The sequence below is a fragment of the Anabrus simplex genome, chromosome 1 (assembly GCF_040414725.1).
Source record: "Anabrus simplex isolate iqAnaSimp1 chromosome 1, ASM4041472v1, whole genome shotgun sequence".
Taxonomy (NCBI): Eukaryota; Metazoa; Arthropoda; class Insecta; order Orthoptera; family Tettigoniidae; genus Anabrus; species Anabrus simplex.
In genome coordinates this window covers 1,098,554,897-1,098,580,473 of record NC_090265.1, presented here as the reverse complement: position 1 = coordinate 1,098,580,473, position 25,577 = coordinate 1,098,554,897, and the positions used below count along the sequence as shown (strand labels likewise).

The following is a 25,577-nucleotide window of genomic DNA, read 5'->3' as shown; positions in this document are numbered from 1 at the left end:
ATCCTCCCTAGAACAACACATCTGGCCTTCTATACAGTGTTATTATAATGAAGGGCTGGACGTGTTGTGCCTCACCAAGAGGGGATGGCACGAATGGCCAGTAGTTTTAGGGGTCGCACCTAACATGTGGTCTGGTCTCTGCTGGTGTGAGGTGTCACTAAACAAGCTAGGAGTTAAGAGTAAGTTAATTATAGGGGTGGTGCTCACATGAGGCTTGGTATTTCTGCCCATGTGAGTGACCAAACAGACTTAGTCATCATCATCAGTTTTCCACTCCAGTTGCCCGGGTGTGATTTACGATTTACGAGACATCCCAGCTGATTCCTCTTGTTCCTATGTCCTCTTTCACTTGGTCCAGCCACCTCTTCCTAGGTCTTCCTACCGGTCGTTTTCCGGCCACGACTGTGTGTAGCCATTGTTTTGCTGTCCTTCCATCGTCCATTCGTTTGACATGGCCAAACCATTTCAAACGGGCCCTTGTCACTTTTTCATTCAGGGATGGGTACACACCAGCTTGCTCCCTTATTCTTTCATTCCTTACCCTGTCCCTTTTTATCTTCTGTACCATAGTTCGTAGGAACTTCATTTCTGCGGCTTGTAGTTTGCTGTCCACTTGTTGGGTTGTTGTGCAGGTTTCTAGGCCATATGTTATTATGGGGGCGAAGTATGATTGGAATAGAATCTGCTTTGATCTTAAGGGAACTTGTTCGTTCCAGAGGAGGTTCCGAACTTGATGGTAAAACTGAGCTGATTTTTGAATGCGGTTGTTAATCTCATGCTGTATTCTGTTATCACTTGAAATGATGCACCCAAGATATTTATATTGGTCTACTGTTTCCAGTTGTGTACCTTCCAGCATTATTTTTCCTTTCTTCTTCTGCCTGTTGACAGACATAGTAACAGTTTTCGATTTATTTATTGTTAATCCGTGTGCTTTCAAATGTTCATTCCAGGTGTTCAGCCTCTCTTGGACTTCCTTCTCTGTATTTCCCCAAATTACTACATCATCTGCAAATGCAAATGCATTGATGTCCATATTGTTCTTCTGCTTAATTTCTTTCATGACTTCATCCATGACAGTGATAAAAAGTGTTACGGAGATATCCGTGGTAGGTAGAGGTGAAAGAAGGTGCGGGTGTGAATGGGTTTCAAGCTACGAAATTAACGTGCAATGTAAAATTAATTTAAAATTTAACTAGGTTATATTTTCTTTTCAAAAACAAGAGATAACAATCATAACAGGTACAGAGTAGCAAAAAGGTAGGTACAATATTACTGGATTCGGGCTCAGTGCCCTTACTTCATAACTCTTGGGCAATCAGCCCCGCCTTACTCCAAAAAAAAAATTTTAGCCAAGGGGCAGAAAACCCCATTCATGCCCAGGAGCACTGGCTCCAAACATTACACATAAAGCCTGCACGAGGCATACAGAAACAAATTTCAAAGAGCGATCCGCTCTCAAAATTGTAAGCCTATCACTAGGCCACACCAAACTCTACCTTCAAGCTGTCCTCTAAGGACGTATTCACAGGGGTAAAATACCCAACCTACTGAGGTCTATTACATGAAAAGAAGGTTGATTACATGACCTCTAAAATAACAATTTGAGAGGAGGCGAACTTGCACTCCTAATACACTTTGTTTTTAAAACCTAATCTGGCTCTGGGCCACTAACGCAAGGGCTAATCCCATACTACAGAGGTGACTTAGAGAAGAACACTTTACATTACATAAACGAAGAGAAAATAAGTTCACCTCAAAACAAATGTGAGTGGGAGCTCGAGAGGGTTAGCACTCTCTATCCCAAAATGTAGCTTTACAAGAAAAAGATGAAAAGAGTAATTACATTTTAGGAGAAGGTTACATGATGGAAATGCTTCGAACCCGCCGCGAGTGTTAAACTGCCGACCTAGCAAGAAAAGAAGTTATTAATAGGCCATTACCTGGTGTTGAACGGCTGAAGAAGAAAGAGGCGCTTCCCGCCTCCTGCTATGTACTTAATACACTGAAAGATGGAACAGAAGTGGCCCGGAGACCCCAAAATCAGCAGTTTAAATACTCTCGCGGAAGTTTCTAGGCGTTAGGGGAATGAAAACACCCGCCCACAATGTTTTTATTGGATAGGACCCCGCAATCGATTCAAGTTGGGGGAAGATACATCTGATTGGATAGAAATTAATTTAAGAAATTCGGGATTGGATAAATCTAAAACAAGGGGAAAAAGAGGGGTATACAGCCAACTTAAACAATAACAGAAAGAAATTTAGCAAAGAACAAACATTTGAAATAAAAATTTCTTCAACAAAATAGTTCTTTGACTCCGCACTAGGTTGCACTATTGTTGATCTTCAGTAGTGTCCTCTAGAAGAGAAAGTTCACACTTCTTACTTCAAGCGAAACAAAAACACATCAAAAGTGACACAGTTCAAAAACTCAAAATTTTCCACGTGGTGACATCTTCTGAGAAAGTAGAGAATTAATAGAATAGATAAAGTTCAACCTTCCTCCAGAAGAGGAGTTTCAACTGGCGCAACTTTTAAATAAACGGTGTAGAGGTGTACCGCCCGGTACAAAAAGTAATGGTGAAAGGGTACTGCCTTGTTGCACTCCTTTACTGGTTTGGAACCAATCAGAATTACCGTTTCCTATCTGTACGCAACTGCTGCAGTCTTCGTAAAGCATTTTAACTTTCTGGATAAGCCCTTTGGGTACATTCTTCTTTCTTAAACATTCCCATATAGTCTTCCTTGGAACACTATCAAATGCTTTTTCGAGATCCAAAAACACTAGTGTTAAGTCTTTGCCCTTCTCCCAATGCTTTTCTAACAGTATTCTAAGTGCAAATATGAGATCGGTAGTTGATCGGTGTTCTCTGAATCCATATTGTTCTTCCTGTAGTTGTGGTTCTATTATTTTCCTTAGCCATATTTTTCTTTTTTTATTTATTAATTTTTTATTAAAATTTATATTGTTGTTTTGTAAGAAGGGGAGGGGGTAGAGAACGTCATAAGAGGGAGGGATAGGGCGGTCCTATCCCTAGTGTGGTTGGCAATTGTTAATAAATAGAGGTCCAGAAAGGAGAGAGAGAGAGAGAGAGATAGAGAGGGGGGGGGGGGGGGCAGGGTACATGTGGACCTGGGCTTCAGCACTCGTGTGGTTTGCTGCCAAATGGAATGGTGAGGATCTAACTTTGTCAACGAAAACATGTTACCCTCTTTCATTTAGAATTTTCTTAACAGAACAGCAGCCGATAGGCATTACTAATCGCCTTTAAATGTCGACGAAAGAACTCGCAAGTAACAGTAACACTATCCATTCATATCTCTCATATACATCTACCTTAACTCTCACACACACTTATTTCAACAGAGCACTGCTACCCATATCCGTTGACTTAACATTTTGCCATCAGCGCATGTGCCTACCCGATCACATACTGACTTAGCAGTTCCTAATATTATGTATGCACTGACCTACTTCCAGACAAATTCCATTTCACTTGTGTGTCAACAGTTGCGTTATGACTTTCATTATCTAACTTGCTTACCACTACTATTTCAATTTTACGTCCATGTCTTGCCATATCAAGAATAACATATCGTATCAGTATCAATTAAAACCTTCCAAAATTACAATATCTTACCACTTCCGCATCTTAATTACACTTCACACACCTTCCACCTTTACAATGTATCTCCAGGTTTAACAATCAGATATGATCGAACCTTCTAACTTTTTGTCCTTATCTTAACAAACGTGCACTCACATTTCACACATATTTTAAACCATACTTATCTTACTTAACTGCCCTTAACAAACCTACCACCTACACAACCTTACATCTAACTTTTACTCATCACTCTTACACACTCTAATTCATTCTCATTTTACACTCTTAACCCTTTGCACTTCCTTACACATCCACTTTCAAGTCTTATACCTTCATGACTAGCCAACAAAAACCTCACTGCCTTCACTTATTTCAGACCCAAATAACATAATGCACTATTCCCTTTTAACTTTATTTCACAAACTCTCCTTACCACACATAAATACCTATTTAATTCATCCCCGTTCTCCCATTCTTTGATAATCCACCCTACGATTTTTTGCTCATCCCCTTTTTCTAATAATTCCTCTTTATTGGCACTCAAAAGTTTATTTCTTACCTTTTCTGTATCTTTACAATTACGTATTAAGTGTATATCACTTCCTGATGCCTCACATAATATGCATAGTGACTTTTCTTTACTTGTCCATCCCTTTTTCTTGCATAATCCCATCAGCCACCATAGTAACCCTCTGTTCAACCTATCTAAATTCCTAATATTTAACACTGACACTTCCATTACTTTGTTAAAAACACTAAGCGATCCTCTGTTCCTATATTCTTCTACCAGTTTCTGTCTTTGAATACCTCTGATCCTCCTTTAAAAAAATCCGTTCTGGCTAAAATTTCCAGAATGTTCGGTTGGTATTTCGTGTAGGAATCTGCCCTAGCCTAACCTAGATTCGCCAAATTAATTATTTATGACGCCTTAGCTTTTCAGCTGGGCTTGCCTATTGATTTTCGAGGCATTTCCATTTCTTGTTTCACTAAATATGTAGATTACCGGGCGAGTTGGCCGTGCGCGTAGAGGCGCGCGGCTGTGAGCTTGCATCCGGGAGATAGTAAGTTCGAATCCCACTATCGGCAGCCCTGACGATGGTTTTCCGTGGTTTCCCATTTTCACACCAGGCAAATGCTGGGGCTGTTCCTTAATTAAGGCCACGGCCGCTTCCTTCCAACTCCTAGGCCTTTCCTATCCCATCGTCGCCATAAGACCTATCTGTGTTGGTGCGACGTAAAGCCCCTAGCAAAAAAAAAAAAAATATGTAGATTGTAGTTTAATATATTTACCTTGCGGTTTGCCTCTGGTAGTTCAGAGTCGCTTGATGTACGCTAGAGTTTTGGAGAGTACGTTTACTACACTATAAATTGCATTGTACAACTGGATTTATAACTAGATGTATAGTTGGTTTGAAATTTTTAACTTGTACGAAGGTATTATCAAAGAACCTCTAAGTTATGTGTACCACAGAGCATATAGTTCGTAAGTTGCAAGTTGGTGAATTTTGTTCAGAATGTATTTGTAAAATTCATTTGTAAATAATATTTTTCAAATTTAAGGATCACGGCGAATTATTTCGGAAACCGCAACCTAAGCCATGTCCATGCCCTCGGTAGGTTGAAGCTCCTTCCACCTTCCTGGTTTATTGTCCACTAGTTGCCCCTAGATATTTACGTATTTGTTGTCGGCGGAGATCCGCGTACTCCAGCTGATGTAATAGACAAGAAAAATGTTCCACCGATCAATACATTTATTGTGAATTAATTATTGCACTAGTACCGGTTTCGGCCTATCTTGGCCATCATCAGCTAGCACACAAATTTACAGTCATTAGACAAGAGCATCCGGATGTCTAATGAAAAATGGAAGTAAAATATATTGCAGTATGTTGCGTTAAAATATCTCTGATTAAAAGTGGTGATGGTTAGAATAAACTAAAACCTATTGATTGAGCATGGACATAAGTACATAAACACATTAAAATATATATATGCCACATCATAAGACACTAAAAAATATAGCACATTAAACACATTAAAACATGGTATATTTTAAAAACGTCTATTAAAATTTGAGTTCATGTTGCGTTGCATTCATTCTTCAATCCTCTTGTAGTTCTTGTGTTGATTAAGTTGTATTAGGTGAATATCGAGAATGTTCTATGGCTGATATACTTTGTATTGGTATGTTATAAGAACTCTTGTCATAAAAATTTGAAAATTGAGTACTGTGCAATTCAACTGTTGATGTAGTCAGGTAAGATTTATATATACAGCAAGATAGGGTTTAATTTTAGAGCAGTTGGTGGTGACACTTTTCTCGCCTGTGCACGTTATATGGTTGTTATTGTTGTTGCTGTGGAGGTTGTGTACCGATATGTTTGGAGATTTGTTGTGTTGCCGTATATATAAATCTTACCTGACTACATCAACAGTTGAATTGCACAGTACTCAATTTTCAAATTTTTATGACAAGAGTTCTTATAACATACCAATACAAAGTATATCAGCCATAGAACATTCTCGATATTCACCTAATACAACTTAATCAACACAAGAACTACAAGAGGATTGAAGAATGAATGCAACGCAACATGAACTCAAATTTTAATAGACGTTTTTAAAATATACCATGTTTTAATGTGTTTAATGTGCTATATTTTTTAGTGTCTTATGATGTGGCATATATATATTTTAATGTGTTTATGTACTTATGTCCATGCTCAATCAATAGGTTTTAGTTTATTCTAACCATCACCACTTTTAATCAGAGATATTTTAACGCAACATACTGCAATATATTTTACTTCCATTTTTCATTAGACATCCGGATGCTCTTACGTAACATCTTTGTAATTTTGTCTAATGACTGTAAATTTGTGTGCTAGCTGATGATGGCCAAGATAGGCCGAAACCGGTACTGGTGCAATAATTCATTCACAATAAATGTATTGATCGGTGGAACATTTTTCTTGTCTATTACATTGAATCCAATCAATACGGAATATGAAACTTATAAATAATAACTCCAGCTGATGTTTCGCTGAGTGTGTAGTGGTTTCTGATATTGTGTAGTTGCTCTTACTTTCCCCCCTTTATTGTGTTTAGTGCTTTGTTTGTGTAACCACTGTAGTAAAGGTTACAGATTGTATAGTCCTAGCCGCTTGAGCACAAGGAGGGCCACGACTCAGAATATGTCTGAGATGCCCACTCCCATTCCATAGCAACTGGTATCCCGACTCTCAGGGCCACTTATTAGGCCACTCAGCCGTTGCCCACGGTTCATGAACTAGGACGTGACTACAGTAACCCACACCATGAACCATAGTTTTATTTTTTTAAAATAAAAAAACTTGACCGGGCGAGTTGGCCATGCGGTTAGGAGCGCGTAGCTGTGAGCTCGCATCCGGGAGATAGTGGGTTCGAACCCCACTATCAGCAGCCCTGAAGATGGTTTTCTGTGGTTTCCCATTTTCACACCAAGCAAATGCTGGGGCTGTACGTTAATTAAGGCCACGGCCGTTTCCTTTCCATTCCTAAGACTTTGCCGTCCCATCGTCACCATAAGACCTGTCTGTGTCGGTGCGACGTAAAGCAAAATAGCAAAGAAACAAAACAAACAAACTTGAAATTCATTTGAAAGTCCTAAACCGTGAGGCCAAATCTCTTCTTGATATACACATATGCAGTTTGCATAGAGTTTATTAAGCCATGAAAACTGGGATCTCCAAAATTGACTGGGACCTTCTTAATTTTTTTATCACTGCACAATCTTTTTAAAGATAGCTCTGCTTGATGTGCTAAATACAGTATATAGAAATAACAAGCACCGCATTTCCTTACAAGTTCACTGCAATAACATGGTTTGAAAATGGATGCTGTGTTGATCAATTGAAAAATCTGTGAAGGAGTACACTGAAAACAAACAAACAAACAAACAAACAAAAAAAAAAAAAACCTTTAATACTTTAGAGAAGCTGTGAAGAATCTACTACTTAACGCAAAATTAAGTGCTTTTAGAAGTATTTTGCCAGATGTTCAACCTTTCCTCAGAAGATTTCAAAGTCAGAAACCTATGGTGCCTATCACTGATTTGTCTTCAAATTTGGGAACTGTTTTGAACATAGACCTAGACTAATTGGAATTCATGATATTCACCTGCATTAGAAACACAAGTTAATTTTTTGATCTCAAGAGTGCTATAAATCCACATGAAATAGTATTAGATTGCTGTGGTAAAATAATTTTATTTTCATATTTGAATTACTCTATTAATAAGTTAGTAGTACTTTGTTCTTTGGAAATGATAAGATAAAGGTATATGTTAGGCATACATATTACCTATAAACAATTTGTTTATATATACACACACACTGTATAATCCCGAATACCACCCACAATTTCCGCCCCAATATATTGGTTCTAAATCTTGGGTGCGGGTTGTATTCAAGCCGTTCATTATTGTAAATATTTACTACGTTTACATGGAGTATTGAAATAAATTTGAATACGGTTACCGCACTCAATATACCACATGTAAACGGGCATTCAGGTCTTATTGTGTTTTAGTTGCGTTCTAAAAAAACAAGATCGTTTCTTCTCAATACAGTTACAGTCGCATGTAAACGTGAAATGTAAGGTAATGAAGTATGGTAAATCAAAGAATATGGGTAAATATGAAAGACGCTGCTGTGGATGGTCGATCGTCATTTGTTTCACAAGTGTTGCTGGCATGCTGGGTGCACGAATAGCTGATCTCGCGGAATATCGTACTTTGTGAGAGTCGAGACTGTTGGTTACGGAAGTCTACCTCGCTCACATTTGAGTTCCATATCTGTCCCGTGAAAGGGCTGTCTTGATAGTAAGCGACGGATTCAAAATGGCGTTTGCGGTCATTTATTGTGCATGAGAAACTTAAAGTTGTAAGCGAAGCGGAAATATACGGAAATTGTGCCGATGGCAGAAAGTACGATATTGACGAATCGTGTATTCGTGATTGGCAGAAGAAGGAAAAACTTAAGCACTAGAGACCTCAAAAGAACTAAAAACACAGGGTTTTACTGCAAGCCGCGGATGGATCGGAAACTTTTATCGGAGGAAGGAATTGTGCATTCGGACATGCACGTCTATTTCACAACGTCTCCCTGGGGCGTATGAAGAAAAATTAATGGCCTTTCAGCGTCACATTATTCATTTGAGGAAGCAAAATTCTTATTTGCTGTCACAAATTGGGAATGCTGAGCAGACACCCATCTCTTTTGAAATGCCATTGGAAAATACAGTGAATATAAAGGGTTCTAAAAATGCAACCATCAGAAAATGTGGTAACAAAAAGCAACGATGCACGGTAATGTTGTGCGTATTAGCAGATGGACCCAAACTCCCTCCATATGTGGTTCTGAAAAGGAAAACACTTCCAAAAGGAAACTTGCCGTCTGGTGTTATTGTTAGAACACAAGTCTGGCTGGATGGACAATGCGTTCGTTGAGGACTGGGTGAAGCATTTGGCAACATCGCCTGGGAGCTTTGTTAAAAAAATGAAACCTGCTTGTGTTGGACAGTTACCGAGGACGTACAACTGACGCCGTAAAAGATATGATGAGGAAAGGAAAAACCGATCTTGCGATAACTCCCGGAGGACTCACTTCTATTCGACAGCCGTCAGATGTGAGCGTGAACCGGCCTTTCGAAACTGCAATGAAATGAAATGGCGTATGGCTTTTACTGCCGGGAGTGTCCGAGGACATGTTCGGCTTGCCAGGTGCAGGTCTTTTGAATTGACTCCCGTAGGCAACCTGCGCATCGTGATGAGGATGAAATGATGATGAAGACGACACATACACCCAGCCCCCTTGCGAGCGAAATTAACCAACGATGGTTAAAATTCCCGGCCCTGCCGGGAATCGAACCCGGGACCCCTGTGGCCAAAGGCCAGCACGCTAACCATTTATCCATGGAGCTGGACAAAACTGCAATGAAGCAGTTGTACACCTAATGGATGTCTGATGGGGATCACGCGTTAACACCAACCGGACGAGTGAAGAGGCCTGAAGGGGGACTAATATGCAACTGGATCAAGACCGCATGGGCACGCATTCCCAACGATCTAATGTCCAAAAGCTTTAAGAAATGTGGAATTTCAAATTCAGTGGACGGTAGTGGAAAGATGCCAGCGACGAAAGTTCCTATGGTGAAACTTCAGATGACGATGGTGAATTGTGAATGATCTGAGTATTGGACTGATTTTATTTATGATTTTTTGCAATGATATTATTAATTGCAAGCTGTGTGAATTTATATTTGTGGTATATTTGAAGAAAATAAAATAGTTATGTAAGTTACTTAATTTTTATTTTTTTCCGTATTTTGCCATCTCAAATTTAGGGTGAGGGTCTTATTCGGTGGCGGGTGGTATTCAGGATTATACAGAATATAAAGTGCCCATCAGTGTAATAGTTTTTCCATAAATAGTTGAAAACAAAGGAAGTGGAGAGAGATTAGGCCAACTATGGGAATGGCTGAGGCTGGAATTTCCTTTTTTTCTTGTTCCTTTTAAAACATGCTGTTCGGCGAATTAACTTGCCGCTCAGTTTATGTGAGTTAGGGAAATTTTTCTTAGTAGGTCAGGGAAAGTCAAGGAAACTTGGAAGAACATTTCTGTGGGCACTATGAAACAGCGTAAGTGCAGGAAAATGAACGATAAGAAACTTGATGACAACGAGAAAAGTTCCTTGAAATAGAGATAGCATAATTACAATTACTCGTCAAAAGTAAAGCCGTTAAGGACGATAGCAGTTACCTTTTTTCTTTTTTTTTTTTTTACAATATGCTTTATGTTGCACTGTCTGTCACAGATAGGTGTCTTATGACGATGGTGGGATAAGAAAGGAGTGGAAAGGAAGTGGCCGTGGTCTTAATTAAGGAACAGACCCAGCATTTGCCTGGTGTGAAAATGGGGAACCATGGAAAACCATATTCAGGGCTGCCAACAGTGGGATTCAAACCCACTATCCCACGGATGCAAGCTCACAGCTGTGCGCCCCTAACCACATGGCCAACTTGGCTGGTCCAGTTTTTGGTAAGCCTCCTTCCATATATGAAGAAGATTCTTGAGAATTGAAAACTGACTGTGAGAAATCTCCAGCAAATTTTTATAGATGAGGATGAATTACATAACACTTCTCTGCACATGTAGTCTCCATATATGTACATACATACATACATACCTACCATCTCTGTCGTTCTGGACCATTGAACCAACACCCTCCAAGACGGATCCGGCTCCGGAGGCAATTGTTTCGCAACTTTTCATATTCATCATAACAAACTTCTGGAGGCAATTGTTTGGCAACTTTTCAGATTCATCATAACAAAGTGTTTAAAGTGATATGTGTTGTAGAAATACAACAAATTAAATTGAGAATATGATTGAAAACATTTAGACTGTTGAAATTAGTTTTAAAGGTATTTATATTTCTGTTTAACCCTTTTTACATTTTTTTCTTATGTATTTCTTTCATTTTTGTATGTTGCATACTAAATTTAATCTTTGATTCTTTAATAAATATCGTCCCTTTTTACCAAAACTATTCATATCACTTACCTTAGAGTCACAGTTAAACATTCCAGAGGTGTTATTGTCTCCCTGAAGTTTGAAGTTTTGGCTATTTTTGGCTCTATTGCATTCAAGATATAGTGGGGAGCGTTTCTGGACACATTTGATAATAATCAAAGAACTTCTGGAGGTCCTTGTCCAAATCACTGTGCAGATAATGGGTTTCTCCCATTGGCTTCCTTTTAGCTGGAAAAATTAATTGTCCAAGGAAAAGTTTCTGGTACAAGGACACGAGGACGGGTCGCAAAAAGACGGGTTGATCAAGTAAGAGAGATCATGGGCTTACCATGGAGAGTTACTGTCCAGAAAACGCAAGTACGTACAGAATGGTATCAGCTTATAAAAGAAACAACAAAGTCCTTGGGAGAGAGAGAGAGAGAGAGAGAGTGTGTGTGTGTGTGTGTGTGTGTGTGTGTGTGTGTGTGTTTGCCCAGCACCGATGTCGTCTTTTGCGATTTTTCCTCTGACACCTCGTCAGGTAGGGACTCTTCAAGATGTAAACTAAATCCTCATCATTCATCTCACAGAATATTTAATACTTTTAATAACTTGACAATGTCTACTACAGAAACTCATACAGACCTGTACGGAGTACAGGCGCAAAGTCGCCTGCAGTGGACGACCCCAGTTGCATATAGTCGCATGAATCAAAGTCGGCTGTAGTAGCCTAATCATATAGTCGCTTCCTGTGGACGAGCAGCCTTATCCTTGCAGACACTGGATACCACTCCATAAGGCTCCTCTTAGCCTCCTTGTCCATCACTATATTCACACCTTCACAACTCACTCCATCACCCTCAGGTCTTCCAGAATATATAACTCTTCATACATGCCCCTGTCTGTCGTAGTCTTCCACTTTCTCACAGAGTTCTCACATTCCATAATCCAATTTTTGTTACCTTTTTCAAGCCAAAAGTCTTCATCTTTGGATCACTCCGGTTTATCTTTCTTGATGTTTCAGTAATGGCTTACTTCAAGGTTGTGCGAGTTATTGGCCCATAGCACCCGAGCCTGGCAGTGCAGCTGCTACCTGAAGTCTCCAGGCACGCTACATTCTGTTGGGGTCATTTCCCTTAGCTGTTGAAGATCCCTCTTCACCACAAGGCAGTGGTTTCCCTCTGCATTTAACCCGAAGAGGGAGGGTTGCCTCCTCCGCCAAATTTGCCGTACCAAAAGTCTCCACAGCCTCACTTGCCGTTCAGGACTTCACCAGAGCCCTGTTAGCCATTACTTTTCAGGGTTCCTGTAAGGCCTTCACAGCTACTGTAGCAGTCCTGGGGCACACAAGGTCCCCACTGTACTTCGCCCTTACAAGCTATCCCCTACTTCATACTGTTGCCCGTCCCCCACGATGCGGACAAGGGTTGGACTTGTGGGGGGCAGAGGAAATCATGGGCCTGGGAATATTTCATGGATGTCCTAGAAAATAAACTGCAATGTCTATTTTGTTCCCCTTTTATCATTTTTAAAAATGCTGTTATATGAAAGGTAAATGTAAAGTTAAAAATTATTTGTATTTTTCTTTCTTTTCTTTCCAGACAAATAGTTATAAAATAACGTATATACAAGGTTTGTAAGAAAGAGATAAATCATACGCTTCTTTAAGGGAAAAGCAATAGACAACTTTATTCAATGGGAAACAAATTTGTTTGTTGTTGTGCCAATAAATATTAAATAACTGCAATAAACACTCTAACACGATACTAAATCATTCTGTGCCAATGCCCAGTGCCAGTCATGCTTGTTTAAAGAAGTGCCAACAGTTTAAAAAAAAAATGTAAATTAAGGAATTTCTTTCATATTTTCAAGTGTTTAAGTAGTACAAGTTTGTTACTTTTATTACATCATGTGTTTAAAATTAGATTATTAACAGTCTAACAAGTTTGACTCCAGTAGTCACCTAATACCTCGGAGTTCAATGACAGCAAGATCATGTTGCCTGATTCATCAAGCCAACATAATTATACGATTCAATGTTAACATTACTATAGGTATGTGTATAAATCTGTAAAATGTATTTTCAATAAACTAGGAATAGTGGGAAACTGTTCAAGTGAGTGCAGAGAGGACATTTGATTGGGTGACTTTTACGTCAGAAACACTTAAGAAGCAATTCCCATTACATATGTACTAGACATACTTCATATTAAATATTATGTCTTTAAAAATAATGTTTTGATATTCCATGGCCGAAGAACTACAGTACTTTGTTTAGCTGATGGCCCGTCTAATTCTCTTGAGGCTTAGGAATGAACTAACTGATTTGATGTTTGTGTTTTTTTAAACCATCTAAACTAAGTTTCGTTTTTTGTCATTCCTTTTAGTAAATAAGTGTTTTCATATGAACTTAACCTGTTAACTGGGGAGCGCGCGATATGGTAACTCCGTTCTGGTGGGGACGAATTTTTTATAATCAAATAACCTTCCAAATTTTGAAATACTTGATAATAAATTGTTACGTATATCCTAATTCTGATATAGAAAGTGATTTTTTGCGTATTTGTTAATATTTGCGGGTGTTTTAGTTTTGGAGCAAAAACGACCTAAGTCTCGTACTAACTTCTGTATATTACAAATATATATTTCTTTTCAGAATATCTATATTTTCATATTAAGTTCATGAAAATTAAAAGCATACACATTGCAAATACACTTTATTGTTAACTAATCTACAATTTCTGAAATAAATATCGCAGTTGAGAAAAATACATTTCATGCATGGTTTGTAGTCGCAGTAATAAGTTGAGAGTAAGTCCTTACAGTGGTAGCCTGGTTCTAATAGTCTTCTTAGAATAATTACTTCTGTATCGCAATGAATTTACACATCAGGGCTGATTTCACTAATTATATTATATACACTATTCACACAGTTTACATCTCATGCACTGTTTTTACACATCTTGCACGTGATAAGCACGGAAACATGAAGCTGCACAGAGAGCGACACAGTCGCAGCACCTATAGATTGTTTCATGTCTCTCTCTTTTCGCCAGATACACCACGCACCTCTTCACACCAGGCTGCCTTTTCCCGATGGTGGATTCACATCAGGAAAATGCCTACTGCTGAATCTTTCTGTGGGAGCAGCGGGAAGTGGTCTAACTGAAAGGACAGGCATTGCTTCTGTGGGGGGCGGGGGTTGAACCTGTGTACTTTTCGAGGATTTTATCGATGTGGTGAATTCTGAACTGCAGGTGATTGAATTTTCCTCCGTGTTGTCGGAAAATTATGAATGAATTGAATACGAGGTCCAAGAAGATGCCAGAAAATTTTCTGGTAATATTTCTTCATTCGCTTCCTTGCTGTGGAAAACACTGTGATCGAAAGATCAAACCCCCCCCGTAGAATAATTGTAATCAATGCAAACTACAGGTTTCTCTTTGGTTTCGTCCTTTCCTATGATAGGGACAGTTCGCATTTCAGCATCGTGGATACTACTGAGCATACAAACATCTCTCTTGTCCTTCCATTTTAGAACCATGAGTTTCTTTCGATAAGCAGCTGTTACCTCTCCTTTTTCAGCTTTTTACTCATAATTCCTCAGAGAGATTTTTCTGGTTGATTCTTACTGTACCCACTGCATCAGTATCAAGGTCGCTGCTATGTTGTCCATTCCTATCAGATATCCTTATTTCAGTAGATTATCTGCCAGAGTACACACAATTCTCGTCAGCTTGGACTGTGATAGATCAATGCCATGGATTTCATTGTTGAGTTCTGTTGACTATCCAGTGTACTACAACATATTCCACACATAACCCATTTTCGCTTCACAAATTTTGTAAGATTCCATTCCGAACCGGGACCATTTCTTTGGATTGTATACCTTCCAACCAAGGCGAGCTTTCCATAGAAGAAGGCTTTCGTCTATGGATAGCTGGTCATCCGGGTTGTAAGCGTGTGGAAACATTTTCACAAAGTGATCGAAGACTGGCTTTACCTTGTATATTTAGGAGACATCTGCCCATTGTATGCCTCATTGTCATAAAAACGGAGAAATTTCAAGAGAAGGAAAAACCTCTTTTCTGTCATGATCTAGTAAAATATGGGCGTGGCCAGTAACTTGTCACGAGGAAAATAATGCCCCATTGTAGGTTTGTGGACAATCCCTTGAAGAAGCAAAAGTCCGAATAAAAGTTTTATTTCATCCTTATTTGTAGGAATCCAGTCTTTCTCCCTACTCCTCCGTTTCATTTTGTTCCCCAGTGTTTTCCCACAAATTTTCTGTTGAGCATAAATATTAGTTTCCTCCGACAAACAGTTTGTAAATATCCTCTGGAGTCTTTACATCCAAGAACTTTCCTTTTACTCCAGGAATGAATTTTGCTGGAAATATACTCCTTTTCTGTCCATCTTCTACCCACGTAATAGGCCCTGACATATCACTGCAGTTTGAGTCTGCCTGTATCTCTCCATCGTCACTGTCGTCACCCGCGACCATTCACTGTGATAGCAACAGAATGCCGTCCTGTACCACTTGTGCCTCCTCCAAAGAACAAATTATCTTCACTATCTGAATGGATGTCACTGAAGTCATCGTCCTCGTCGCTGAACTCCGACATTTCATGTACAAGTGAACGCAAGCTGTCATCACGTAATTCTTCAACTCGATGTTGTTTAGAAGACATAATAATGACTGAAAAGTACTCTCATGAAACAACAGAAGTGCAACACATCTATAAGTTCAAACTCACTCCTCCCCGTAATTACAGTAGTCCTTTTCACACTGATATACTATACAGTTCCCAGTCTCATAAAACACTAAAGCATTCAAGTAAGCACATAGCAAGAACGCAGCTGATTAGCCTAGTTCCGCACGAGGCGAACACATAGCGCGCTTTTGCACGGAAGAGAATTTTGTTGAATGACATACAGCTCTGTCTGCTCTGTTTCTGTCAAGCGGAAGTACTTACTAAAAATACCACTTGATGACAGGCATGCAGATAACGAGGACTGAATTTCATAACTCTGGCTAGGCTGAGAGTCGAGGAAAAAAATAAAACAGCAGCGTACGACTGAGTCGCTCTCCCCACCTGGCTGGTTATTTCCTCGAACAACTTATGTTTAACCCGTATACTGGGAAGTGCGACTTAAGGTCAAAGCAAATAGTCTGCATGTTCCATGGCAGGTCAACCAAAAATGCGGTTGTTTAAAATAATCCTGAATGCCGGACTTTGAGCAAGAAGTTCTAACACTAACATTTTGTTGTAATTTGCGAATGTGCTAAGGAGCGTGCATCACTATTCACTTTCTCTTGAGATGCTTTATGAAGCTCTCAACATTTTGGCTATTTGTCTCGAGACTCTCAAGCGAGAGAAATTCCCATCCCTACGGTTAGGGTTGTATAGCTGTGAGCTTGCATTCGGGAGATGTTGGATTCGAATCCTACCATCGGCAACCCTGGTGGTGGTTTTCCGTGGTTTCTAATTTTCACAAAAGGCAAGTACTTTAATTAAGGTCATGGCCACTACACTCCCAATCCTAGCCCTTTCCTGTCCTTGCACCACCAAAAACCTTTGATGTATTAGTGTGACATTACACCATTAGCAAAAAAATATGCTAATGTAACAAGGTTCTTTAAACTATAGTGAAAAGTAGAATACATGGTCATTGCATCAAATTTCATTAAGTTCACCCAAAACTCAGAAAAGACAAAAATATTTACATTTTTTAAAATTGTATTTCTGTTTCAGTCTGAAGCTTACATCACACTTGCAAAGAAAATTTTGCACTTCTTATCAAAGCAGCAAGTTTCAACTGTGGAGAAGAAGAGAGAATTAAGCTAAAAAGCAAGAAGAATACAGATCTGGTGCTCATTGTTCATTTTCTGGCCGGACTGAGTGGCTCAGACGGTTAAGGCGCTGGCCTTCTGACCCCAACTTGGCAGGTTCGATCCTGGCTCAGTCCGGTGATATTTGAAGGTGCTCAAATACGTCAGCCTCGTGTCGGTAGATTTACTGGCACGTAAAAGAACTCCTGCGGGACTAAATTCCGGCACCTCGGCGTCTCCGAAGACCGTAAAAGAGTAGTTAGTGGGACGTAAAATAAATAACATTATTATTATTATTAGTTCATTTCTGAAGAACTAGGACAGAGGCTTTAAATGGTCCTATGGTCAGTCGAGTCTGAAATGAGGTGTGCCAGTTACGGGTGTCATTCTTCATATTGGTACATTTAGGTAAAAATGTATTTCTTCAAAGAGTAACCTAAATAACTTTAGTGAAGTCTAAATAATTGTCTGTTTACAGAATATCATGCTTAGTTATTTCTGCTAAATATAAAATGTCTGTATAATGTATGATGGAGAATAAATGACTGATATAACTTCCTTTCTGTATGTCCCTCAGAATGGCTCTGTTGCAGTAGAACTTTGTTCACAATAATGGCAATAGGAGCAATATGAATATCTCCGTTACCTCTTACTAGAATATGTAAATACTCTGTTTGTGGGCTATTATTTCAAAAAGTTGAATACAGGAGGTTGATATCTGTAATTGGATTAGAGGTAAAGTGCCTGACACATGAACCTAAGTTTGTGGGTTTGATCCTGACCAAGGTCGCTATCTTTTTAATGGAAGACCAAAAATCTTGGCACAACAGAACACTGACCAATCAGAGCCAGACAGGCTGGGTAATACTAGTGGTGTTAGGGGAAGCCAATCCAAGACACATGGCTAGAGGCATACCATGAAGGCTGAAATGCTGGCAACCAAGAATGAGTTAGCTGGAAAATTTATACTATCCAATAACAGACCCACTACATTGGTATTATAAGCGGTATGTTCCGAGCTGTCGGTGGAATGATGGCGTGGAATCACATTAGTAGACGAATAAGTTTAAAAGTAGGAAATATCACAATATGAAGATGAAGTTGGAATTCAGGAGGACAAATTGGGGCAAATATTCGTTTATAGGTAGGGGAGTTGGGGATTGGAATAACTTACCAAGGGAGATGTTCAATAAATTTCCAAATTCTTTGCAATCATTTAAGAAAAGGCTAGGAAAACAACAGACAGGGAATATGCCACCTGGGTGACTGTCCTAAATGCAGATCAATAGTAATTGATTGATTCAACTGCAAAATGTTTCGGGCAGACCTTGACGCTCTTAGTTCTCAGGTCCTGCCGACGAACTGCATGCAACCTGTTTTTACAGAAGGGCTCCTCCTCAGGAAATTGATGGTATGAATATGACTGACCTTGATTTTGGAACATTGGAACACTGCAATATTCAGGCATCACAGTTTTGTTTTCTGCTGTTGTGATATATTAAAACTGTAACTTTATTAATTAACTAGGCAACTTTCATTGAAAACATAGAGGTACAAATGATGATGGACAAGCACGTACCATATACCACTTGTGAGACATCTATTGGTAGTGTTTCAGTACAATCCCTATTCACTCCTTTTCACGTTGCTCTGTTACTGGATTTCTTATCAGTCTTTGTGTAATACATTATTAAAGAGCTGTTGTGCTTTTAATCTCCCAATTCCCTATGTTGTACAATCTTTCGAGCTGTCCACTTTCATCTGACTGAGCAGACATTGCTACCACCTGAACTGTGCACTCAGATAGGCCACAGCTGTCTGTACTGCTTGCTACAGAGACCCATTTGTAACGCACTGTGTAATTGAGGCTGTAGCTGGAAAAATGTCCAGATTACTTGTAGGCCTATGTAAAGTAATACAAATAAGTAAACAATCAATTCATTTGGGTGATACTGATTTAAAAGAATGAAAATTACATCAATATTTATTCTACAGAATGCTTTATAGTTTTCTTCTTTTTATTTACAAAAGTTTTAATATCAATAAAACTTAATAAGGTACTGTACATTGATTTAATGACAGCCAACTGGTGACTGAGAGCAGGAAATTCAGTATCTTCTGTAGCTCATTTTGTTCATCAAGCAGTTTTATTTTTAAATAATCATGTTTCATACTGGTATATGCCTTTAAAAGTGAGACCTAGTGTTTACAGTATACTAAGTCTTCTGGCATGGGCAGGAAAAAATGTTGTTACTTTCATTTCCCTGTCTCAGTCTCACCCTTGGCTTTGACAATATGAAAGTGACTGAGGTATGAACAATGCTAGTAATACCATTCCCTGTTATGATTGGTGTGAAAATGTCACTCATAGAGATGGTTCATGTGTATACTTCAATGGGCTGGGCATATAGAAACTTCTGGCTCGGCGAGGAAAGCAATGGAAAACTACCTTACTCCTCATTTCCCTAGTATGCCTCTCCAGTGACGCAGAGGCCATATATAATAGTTATTGGCAGAGCTGTTGAGGATCAAACCAGCCTTCCGGCTGAACACTCAACATACATACTGGTATAGTCATTCAAAAAGGGAATGAGCATATGGTATTGTGCAAGTTCCTTGCAGGTACATTTTTCTCCAAAAGATATGAACCTATGGATATAATGTTTGTTGCAAGAATCCACAAGGTTTGTGTCTACATGGGAGGTGAAATATATATTGATAATAATTAAACTGAAGTCTGATAAAATATTAAATGCGAAGAATACACAATACCATGTGCTCCTCCTCCTTTGAACAACTATTACACAACTGGGAAATTTGCTGGATCTGGAGTCGACCAACGAGCAGTCTGCGATAAGTGCAGTTTTGTATTATGCATGAACTAATCTATTGCTCGAGTATGTTCACACCACACACATCATCACCACATTCCATATATACAAATTTTTTATTTTAATAAATATAGTTTCCTACTGTACCCTACCAGTAATGATCCTAGGATCTCAGGAACTAAACCTATTCATAATATCACACAAGCAAGAGATCTTGAACCCGCTGCTAGGACGGTTAGCTTCCCCAGAGCAAGAATAAAGGTAGCCAGGGGCAAGTGAGCTGCAAACAAAAGACGGAGAATGCTCAGATGAGGGAGAGAGGAGATAGTTTGAAGTTTTAAACCACCCAACCCTTATGAACAAGGAAGCATTGGAATACTTTGTTACCAATGTTATGGCTAGCTTTCAGGTCTGTCAAAGTATGGGAAAATCCAAAGATTTATAAATCTCTGGGTGCAGAAACAATAATAGAAAATGGAAGCCCAAACCTTGGAAGGAATGATTAATGGAAATTATTAATGATATAAAAGATGGTAAGTGTAAGATATGATGAAACTAGGTCAACTGCTGGTGTCCATTAGGTGAAAACAAGCCAGATGTTCAAAGAGAAGTATTGTGAATCCAGGGAAGTCCCCGAGTTTGAGTAGAGATAGCATCCCCGTGCTAACCTAAATAACTCATTATCTGGGAGTCTAACGATCAAATTCCAAGCAAGCCACTGCCTAGAAATCTAATTGGGAAGGAACTTTAACCTTTACCAACAGAGCGATCCTCAAGAATGGATGGTGGATATGAGTCACGTTGTTACACGTCCCTATTTTTCAATAAAAGGAAACAGCCAAGCCAGAGTATTGAGTCTTGGAGAGAATTTCGTCAGTCTTAGAGTTGAATCTGAACGGTAGTTGAGTTTTAGACTTGAAGTCAGCTAGATCGAAGAGTACACTGAGTCGTTAATTGGAGAAAATCAGACTTTGTTTTTGGGAGTAAACTTAGAACAATGGGATACTGTTCTTGAGTCATAACGGTACTAATAATACACGGGTAACTTTTGAAGTTGAGGTTGAAAGGCACAACGTTGGGAACTGCCATGAACAATTATCATAATGTAATCGTGTGTTGATGCCCACAAACTAAGCTATAAACTAATGAATTTGATCCGAGTGATTAGTGTTGATACCCCGACATCACCAAGTATATTTTGTATGTGCGTGAGTGTGAAAGAGTACCCGGAAGTTTTATTGCTGTTCTAGTGGAGTTTCCACATCCAGCAGAGGAAGAAAGTAGAGAGAACAATGTAGACGATAATCATGCGAGGAGATGAAACACCATCAGTTGCTGTCAACTTGGCTACGAGTGGCTAAACACCATGGTTGGGTCCTAGCCAGCCTAGACCCACCACTCGGAAATCAGATGAGTACCCCAAAATGAGTTAATTTATTCCCATAAATGAATAGCATCATTTTGCAAATATGTAGATATTCATAGTTTAAATGCAGAATGCTAGCATTTGCTTTTAATTTAGTATCTGGGTGAGATTAGTTTTTTTTTTTTTCTTGGTAGAGTTGTAAAGTAAGTCTTGAGTGCCTTAACACAGGAATTTTAGTGTTTTTAATTTTGTGCAAGATAATAATGCCTAAGAGGTCTGACTCGTTGGCTGAATGGTCAGCGTACTGGCCGGTTCAGAGCGTCCCAGGTTTGATTCCCAGCCGGATCGGGGATTTTAATCGCTTCTGATTAATTCTTCTGGCTTGTGGACTGGGTGTTTGTTTTCGTCCCAAATCTCTTCTCTTCATATTCACACTACACTACCAACCACCACAGAAGTACGGTTGGCGGCAGGAAGGGCATCCGGCCGTAAAAAGGGCCAAATCCACATGTGCGACACAGTTCGGACCTGCGACCCAACACGCGTGGGAAAGGAAAAGAAGCACATTTGTCGAGGTATTTGTGGTGGTAAAGATGATCATTTTAGGGGGAAATATGGGATAATCATCCCCACTCACATTCAAAACAAGAGGAGAAAAACTAAAGCATTACCAAAAGAAAGTGAAGGTCATAAGGGGCATGAAAATAAAAGACTCCCTAGGCCTTGTATACCTAATACCATTGGTGTTGGAAGAGAAGAAGAGTTGACTATTGGCAACTGGATAAGAAAGTAAGGAGGACTGGCACATGTAAGTGGAAGATATACCACACTATTAGGGGCATCAGTGCAGGAGTGAGGCGACTCTCTCGGTATTTAATGATAAACAAGGAAACGAATGTAAGGATAAGTAACGTAAAAAGAAGAAAAACAAGAGGGCTGATATTGTGGATGATGGGAATTCACAAAAACAAGGGATGGACAAGGGAAAAGGACAATGCAAGATGTGTGTTGTGTGGGGAAATGAGCGAAGAATTTCATCTCCTAAAAGTATGTAAAAAAAACTATAGTGATCAGAAGAAAATGACCTTAAAATTATAAGATGGATGAAGAATGAATGGAATAACCATAGTAATGTAAGCAAGTACTTACCTGTAGTTAGAAATATGTGTAAACAAAAGTTACAGGAAAGGAGTAGTTATAGTAATGGAAGGAAGAGGGGAGATTGTAGTGGTAACCAGTAAAAGTTATATGCACAATTACTCAGGCACTGAGAGAGATAGGGGCGTACCCACAGCTGGTGGTAATCCATAGCTGGGGGCAGTAGGCTATGGTGTGTGCATAGGCGCTCTTAGCTTATATAGCAGTTATATGAGTTGGGAAACCTGCTGAGATAAGGACATGAGGTAATAGCGTGTTCTCCCCTCAGCTGCCAGAAATCCGTGGCGGGGAGAGATAGGAGACTTGCCCCCTGGATGGTGGTTACCCGTGACTGGGGGGTGGAGTTGTCATATGCATCCATGCAGGCAATTGCACAAAAGAATATTGTAAGTAGGCTTATGCCCGGCTCCATGGCTAAATGGTTAGCGTTCTGGCCACATGGCAGGGTCGGGAATTTTAACCATGATTGGTTGATTCCACTGGCACAGGGGCTGGGTGTATGAGTCGTCTTCATCATCATTTCATCCTCATCAAGACGCGAAGGTCAAGAAAGAAATTACCAAAAGACCTGCACCCGGCGAGCCGAACATGTCCTCGGACAGTCCTGGCACTAAAAGCCATACACCATTTCATTTCAGTAGGCTTATATTCCAGATATCATAGGGCCTATTAATTACAGGAAACTCTGTATAGACTTCTGGAAATAAATAATAATAGGGGCACCATTTTCACTATTCCATGCCCCCAAGTTGAAAGCCTAGCTGTCTAGTGGCTATCCTTCATGTTAAGCCATGTACAGTATGTGTAAGACAAAAGCACCAATCATCATTCATCATTTTCTACCCTCAGTCATCCAAATGCTAATACTGAAGAAACAATGCTCGTATTGCACTGGTATACAAGTACTCTTCTGTTTAACATTGAAAATTCATAATTTCCTTATGGTAATTATGTTTAGCATGTGTTTCAACTGCATTGGGATCAAAATGCATGCAGCTGGCTCTAAAACTAGTCTCTTAAAAAAAAAATTATTTTGTACAACACTTGGAATAGTCCATTAGAACTTCCTTAAGCTCCTTGAGGCTAGCATTGGTTTTGACTGCTTCTGGGTCAAAATGTGTGCGGCTGGCTCTAAACCCAGCTCTTTGAAGACACTGCACAGCTTTGTCCAGCCGGATCAGTTGGGGTCCCTTTGGAGCATGACGATGGAGGTTATAGTAAAATGGGGGAGTGATGTTGGCCAAATCATCCAGCTTCATCCTCTTTGCTGGAGGGGTTCCCACATTGGAGTCACCTTTGTCTGCTTTATCTTGCATAACAGGTGGAACATTTTCACTGCCACTGGTACTGCACCTAAAACAATAATCACATCAAATTAATTTCATACTGTTATGGCACATATCGAAGGACAGCAGTTCTTAAAGACAAAAGGTTAAAATGCGACTGTTCCCAAGACTCAGACCTGAATGCTTAACTGTTACTGTGGGAATGTTCAACACAGAATTACATGAGGCAAATCTGAAGCAGATTTGACTGTCTGTGGAGATGTGTCGATAATATTGACTATTCTCATGTTAATGCTGCTAGCTGCATTTGATCAGAGACCTCTCCATATCCTGTCATGAAAAATCATAAGTAACTTTGTCTTGTCCCTTAACCCTACGATTACCAACTGACACCGCACAGTTCTATGCTGAAAGTATTGAGCTCATTCATCTAAACATGCAAAGTGCAAATGTTCATACAGTTATTTCTTAGCCATTAGTCAGTTACTTGATTGTTTTTTTGGCTGTTGCCCAATATCCATTCTCTCTTTTATTATTGCAGAACTCTTTATATATATATATATATATATATATATATATTAAAAACTTTTTCTTCAGAAATTTACTTATTTTGTTTGGTAGTTAAAAAATGGCACTAAACAGAATGTTATTCTTTCTTAATCTGTTTACCCTCCAGGGTTGGTTTCTCCCTCAGACTATGCAAGGGATCCCACCTCTACTGCCTCAAGGGCAGTGTCCTGGAGCATGAGCATGAGACATTAAGCAAGGGATGAAACTGGGGAGGAGGACCAGTACTTCACCCCGGCAGCCGCACCTGCTATGCTGAACAGGGGCCTTGTGGGGGGGATGGGAAGAACATAAGGGATAGACTAGGAAGAGGGAAGGAAGTGGCCGTGGCATTCAGTTAGGTACCATCCCGGCATTTTCCTGGAGGAGAAGTGGGAAACCACAGAAAACCACTTCAAGGATGGCTGAACTGAGAATCGAACCCTCCTCTACTCAGTTGACCTCCCGAGGCTGAGTGAACCCTGTTCGAGCTCTTGTACAACATTTTAAATTTCATGGCAGAGCCGGGAATCGAACCCAGGCCTCTGGGGTGGCAGCTAATCCAAACAGAATGTTTCAGAACTATACAGAGAGAAAATCCACAAGGGATAGCTGCCCTAGAATAAGGCATACAGTACAGTAACAGCATCAATGTGATAGTAATGTACAGTATTGTAATCCCATTCAAATTTTCATACAGTAATTATAAAACCAGCTTTTATATTTTTAATTCTGAAATTCCCTTATTGTACAGCTATCCCCAATGAGGAATATCTCATTTTTCTTTGCATATATTGTATAAATGGTGATTTAGTATTGAGAGCAAATTATATAAAACATCCAAACAAATATCTTTTAAAAATGAAACAGTAATACCAAAATACAGGAAGAAATTAACTGAAATTTTGCGGCAGATCCTTGCGCACCGAAAAGCAACCCAATCACCTCCAATCAACTGGCAGGTATGCGATACTTTTCACAAAGTACTTAAAAGAGGATCCTTTTCAGAATCAACTTCTTTGGCCTGTGAACTGTTACCCTCAAACCTTATTGTTGGATTAATAACAATGCCGATGTTTCTCTTCCTGTTAATTGTGACAATGTCTGCGTGTTTACTGTATCTGTCAATATATATTGCACTTCTTCATAGACTTCAAATCTCCCAGAATTTTTGAGAAGTTCTGCAATACTACTTCTGATCCTGTGGTGCCTGTTATTTCTCAATAGTTTCCCTTTTGGTCAAAAACTAAGAACATAAGAGAAGGTTTCTATCTCACAGCAGTAACGGCAACAGTTTTCTTGGCTTCTTTTGGGAACACTTTGGACTGCTATCACATCACAGTTCATTTTGATGACATTAGTCAATTGAGAAATTGAAATTCCTTTCTTGGTTGA

At 39.4% G+C, this 25,577-nt stretch overlaps 2 protein-coding genes across 7 annotated transcripts in view; one reads left to right on the top strand and one right to left on the bottom strand.

The window, feature by feature from the left end:
- Positions 1-17,553, top strand: part of Nubpl (NUBP iron-sulfur cluster assembly factor, mitochondrial) — a 116,188-nt gene extending 98,635 nt beyond the window's left edge. For all 3 annotated transcript variants that reach the window (XM_067137296.2, XM_067137295.2, XM_067137293.2), the window contains one exon: positions 16,919-17,553. In XM_067137296.2, coding sequence (XP_066993397.2) covers positions 16,919-17,011 — 93 coding nt within the window. In that variant the 3' untranslated portion in view covers positions 17,012-17,553. The remainder of the gene's footprint in view (positions 1-16,918) is intronic.
- Positions 17,554-17,670: 117 nt separating this feature from the next.
- The window catches only part of LOC136858051 (TRMT1-like protein), a 131,381-nt gene continuing 123,474 nt past the window's right edge, over positions 17,671-25,577 (bottom strand). For all 4 annotated transcript variants that reach the window (XM_067137289.2, XM_067137290.2, XM_067137291.2 and 1 more), the window contains exon 6: positions 17,671-23,703. In XM_067137289.2, the coding sequence (XP_066993390.1) occupies positions 23,379-23,703 (325 nt within the window). In that variant the 3' untranslated portion in view covers positions 17,671-23,378. The remainder of the gene's footprint in view (positions 23,704-25,577) is intronic.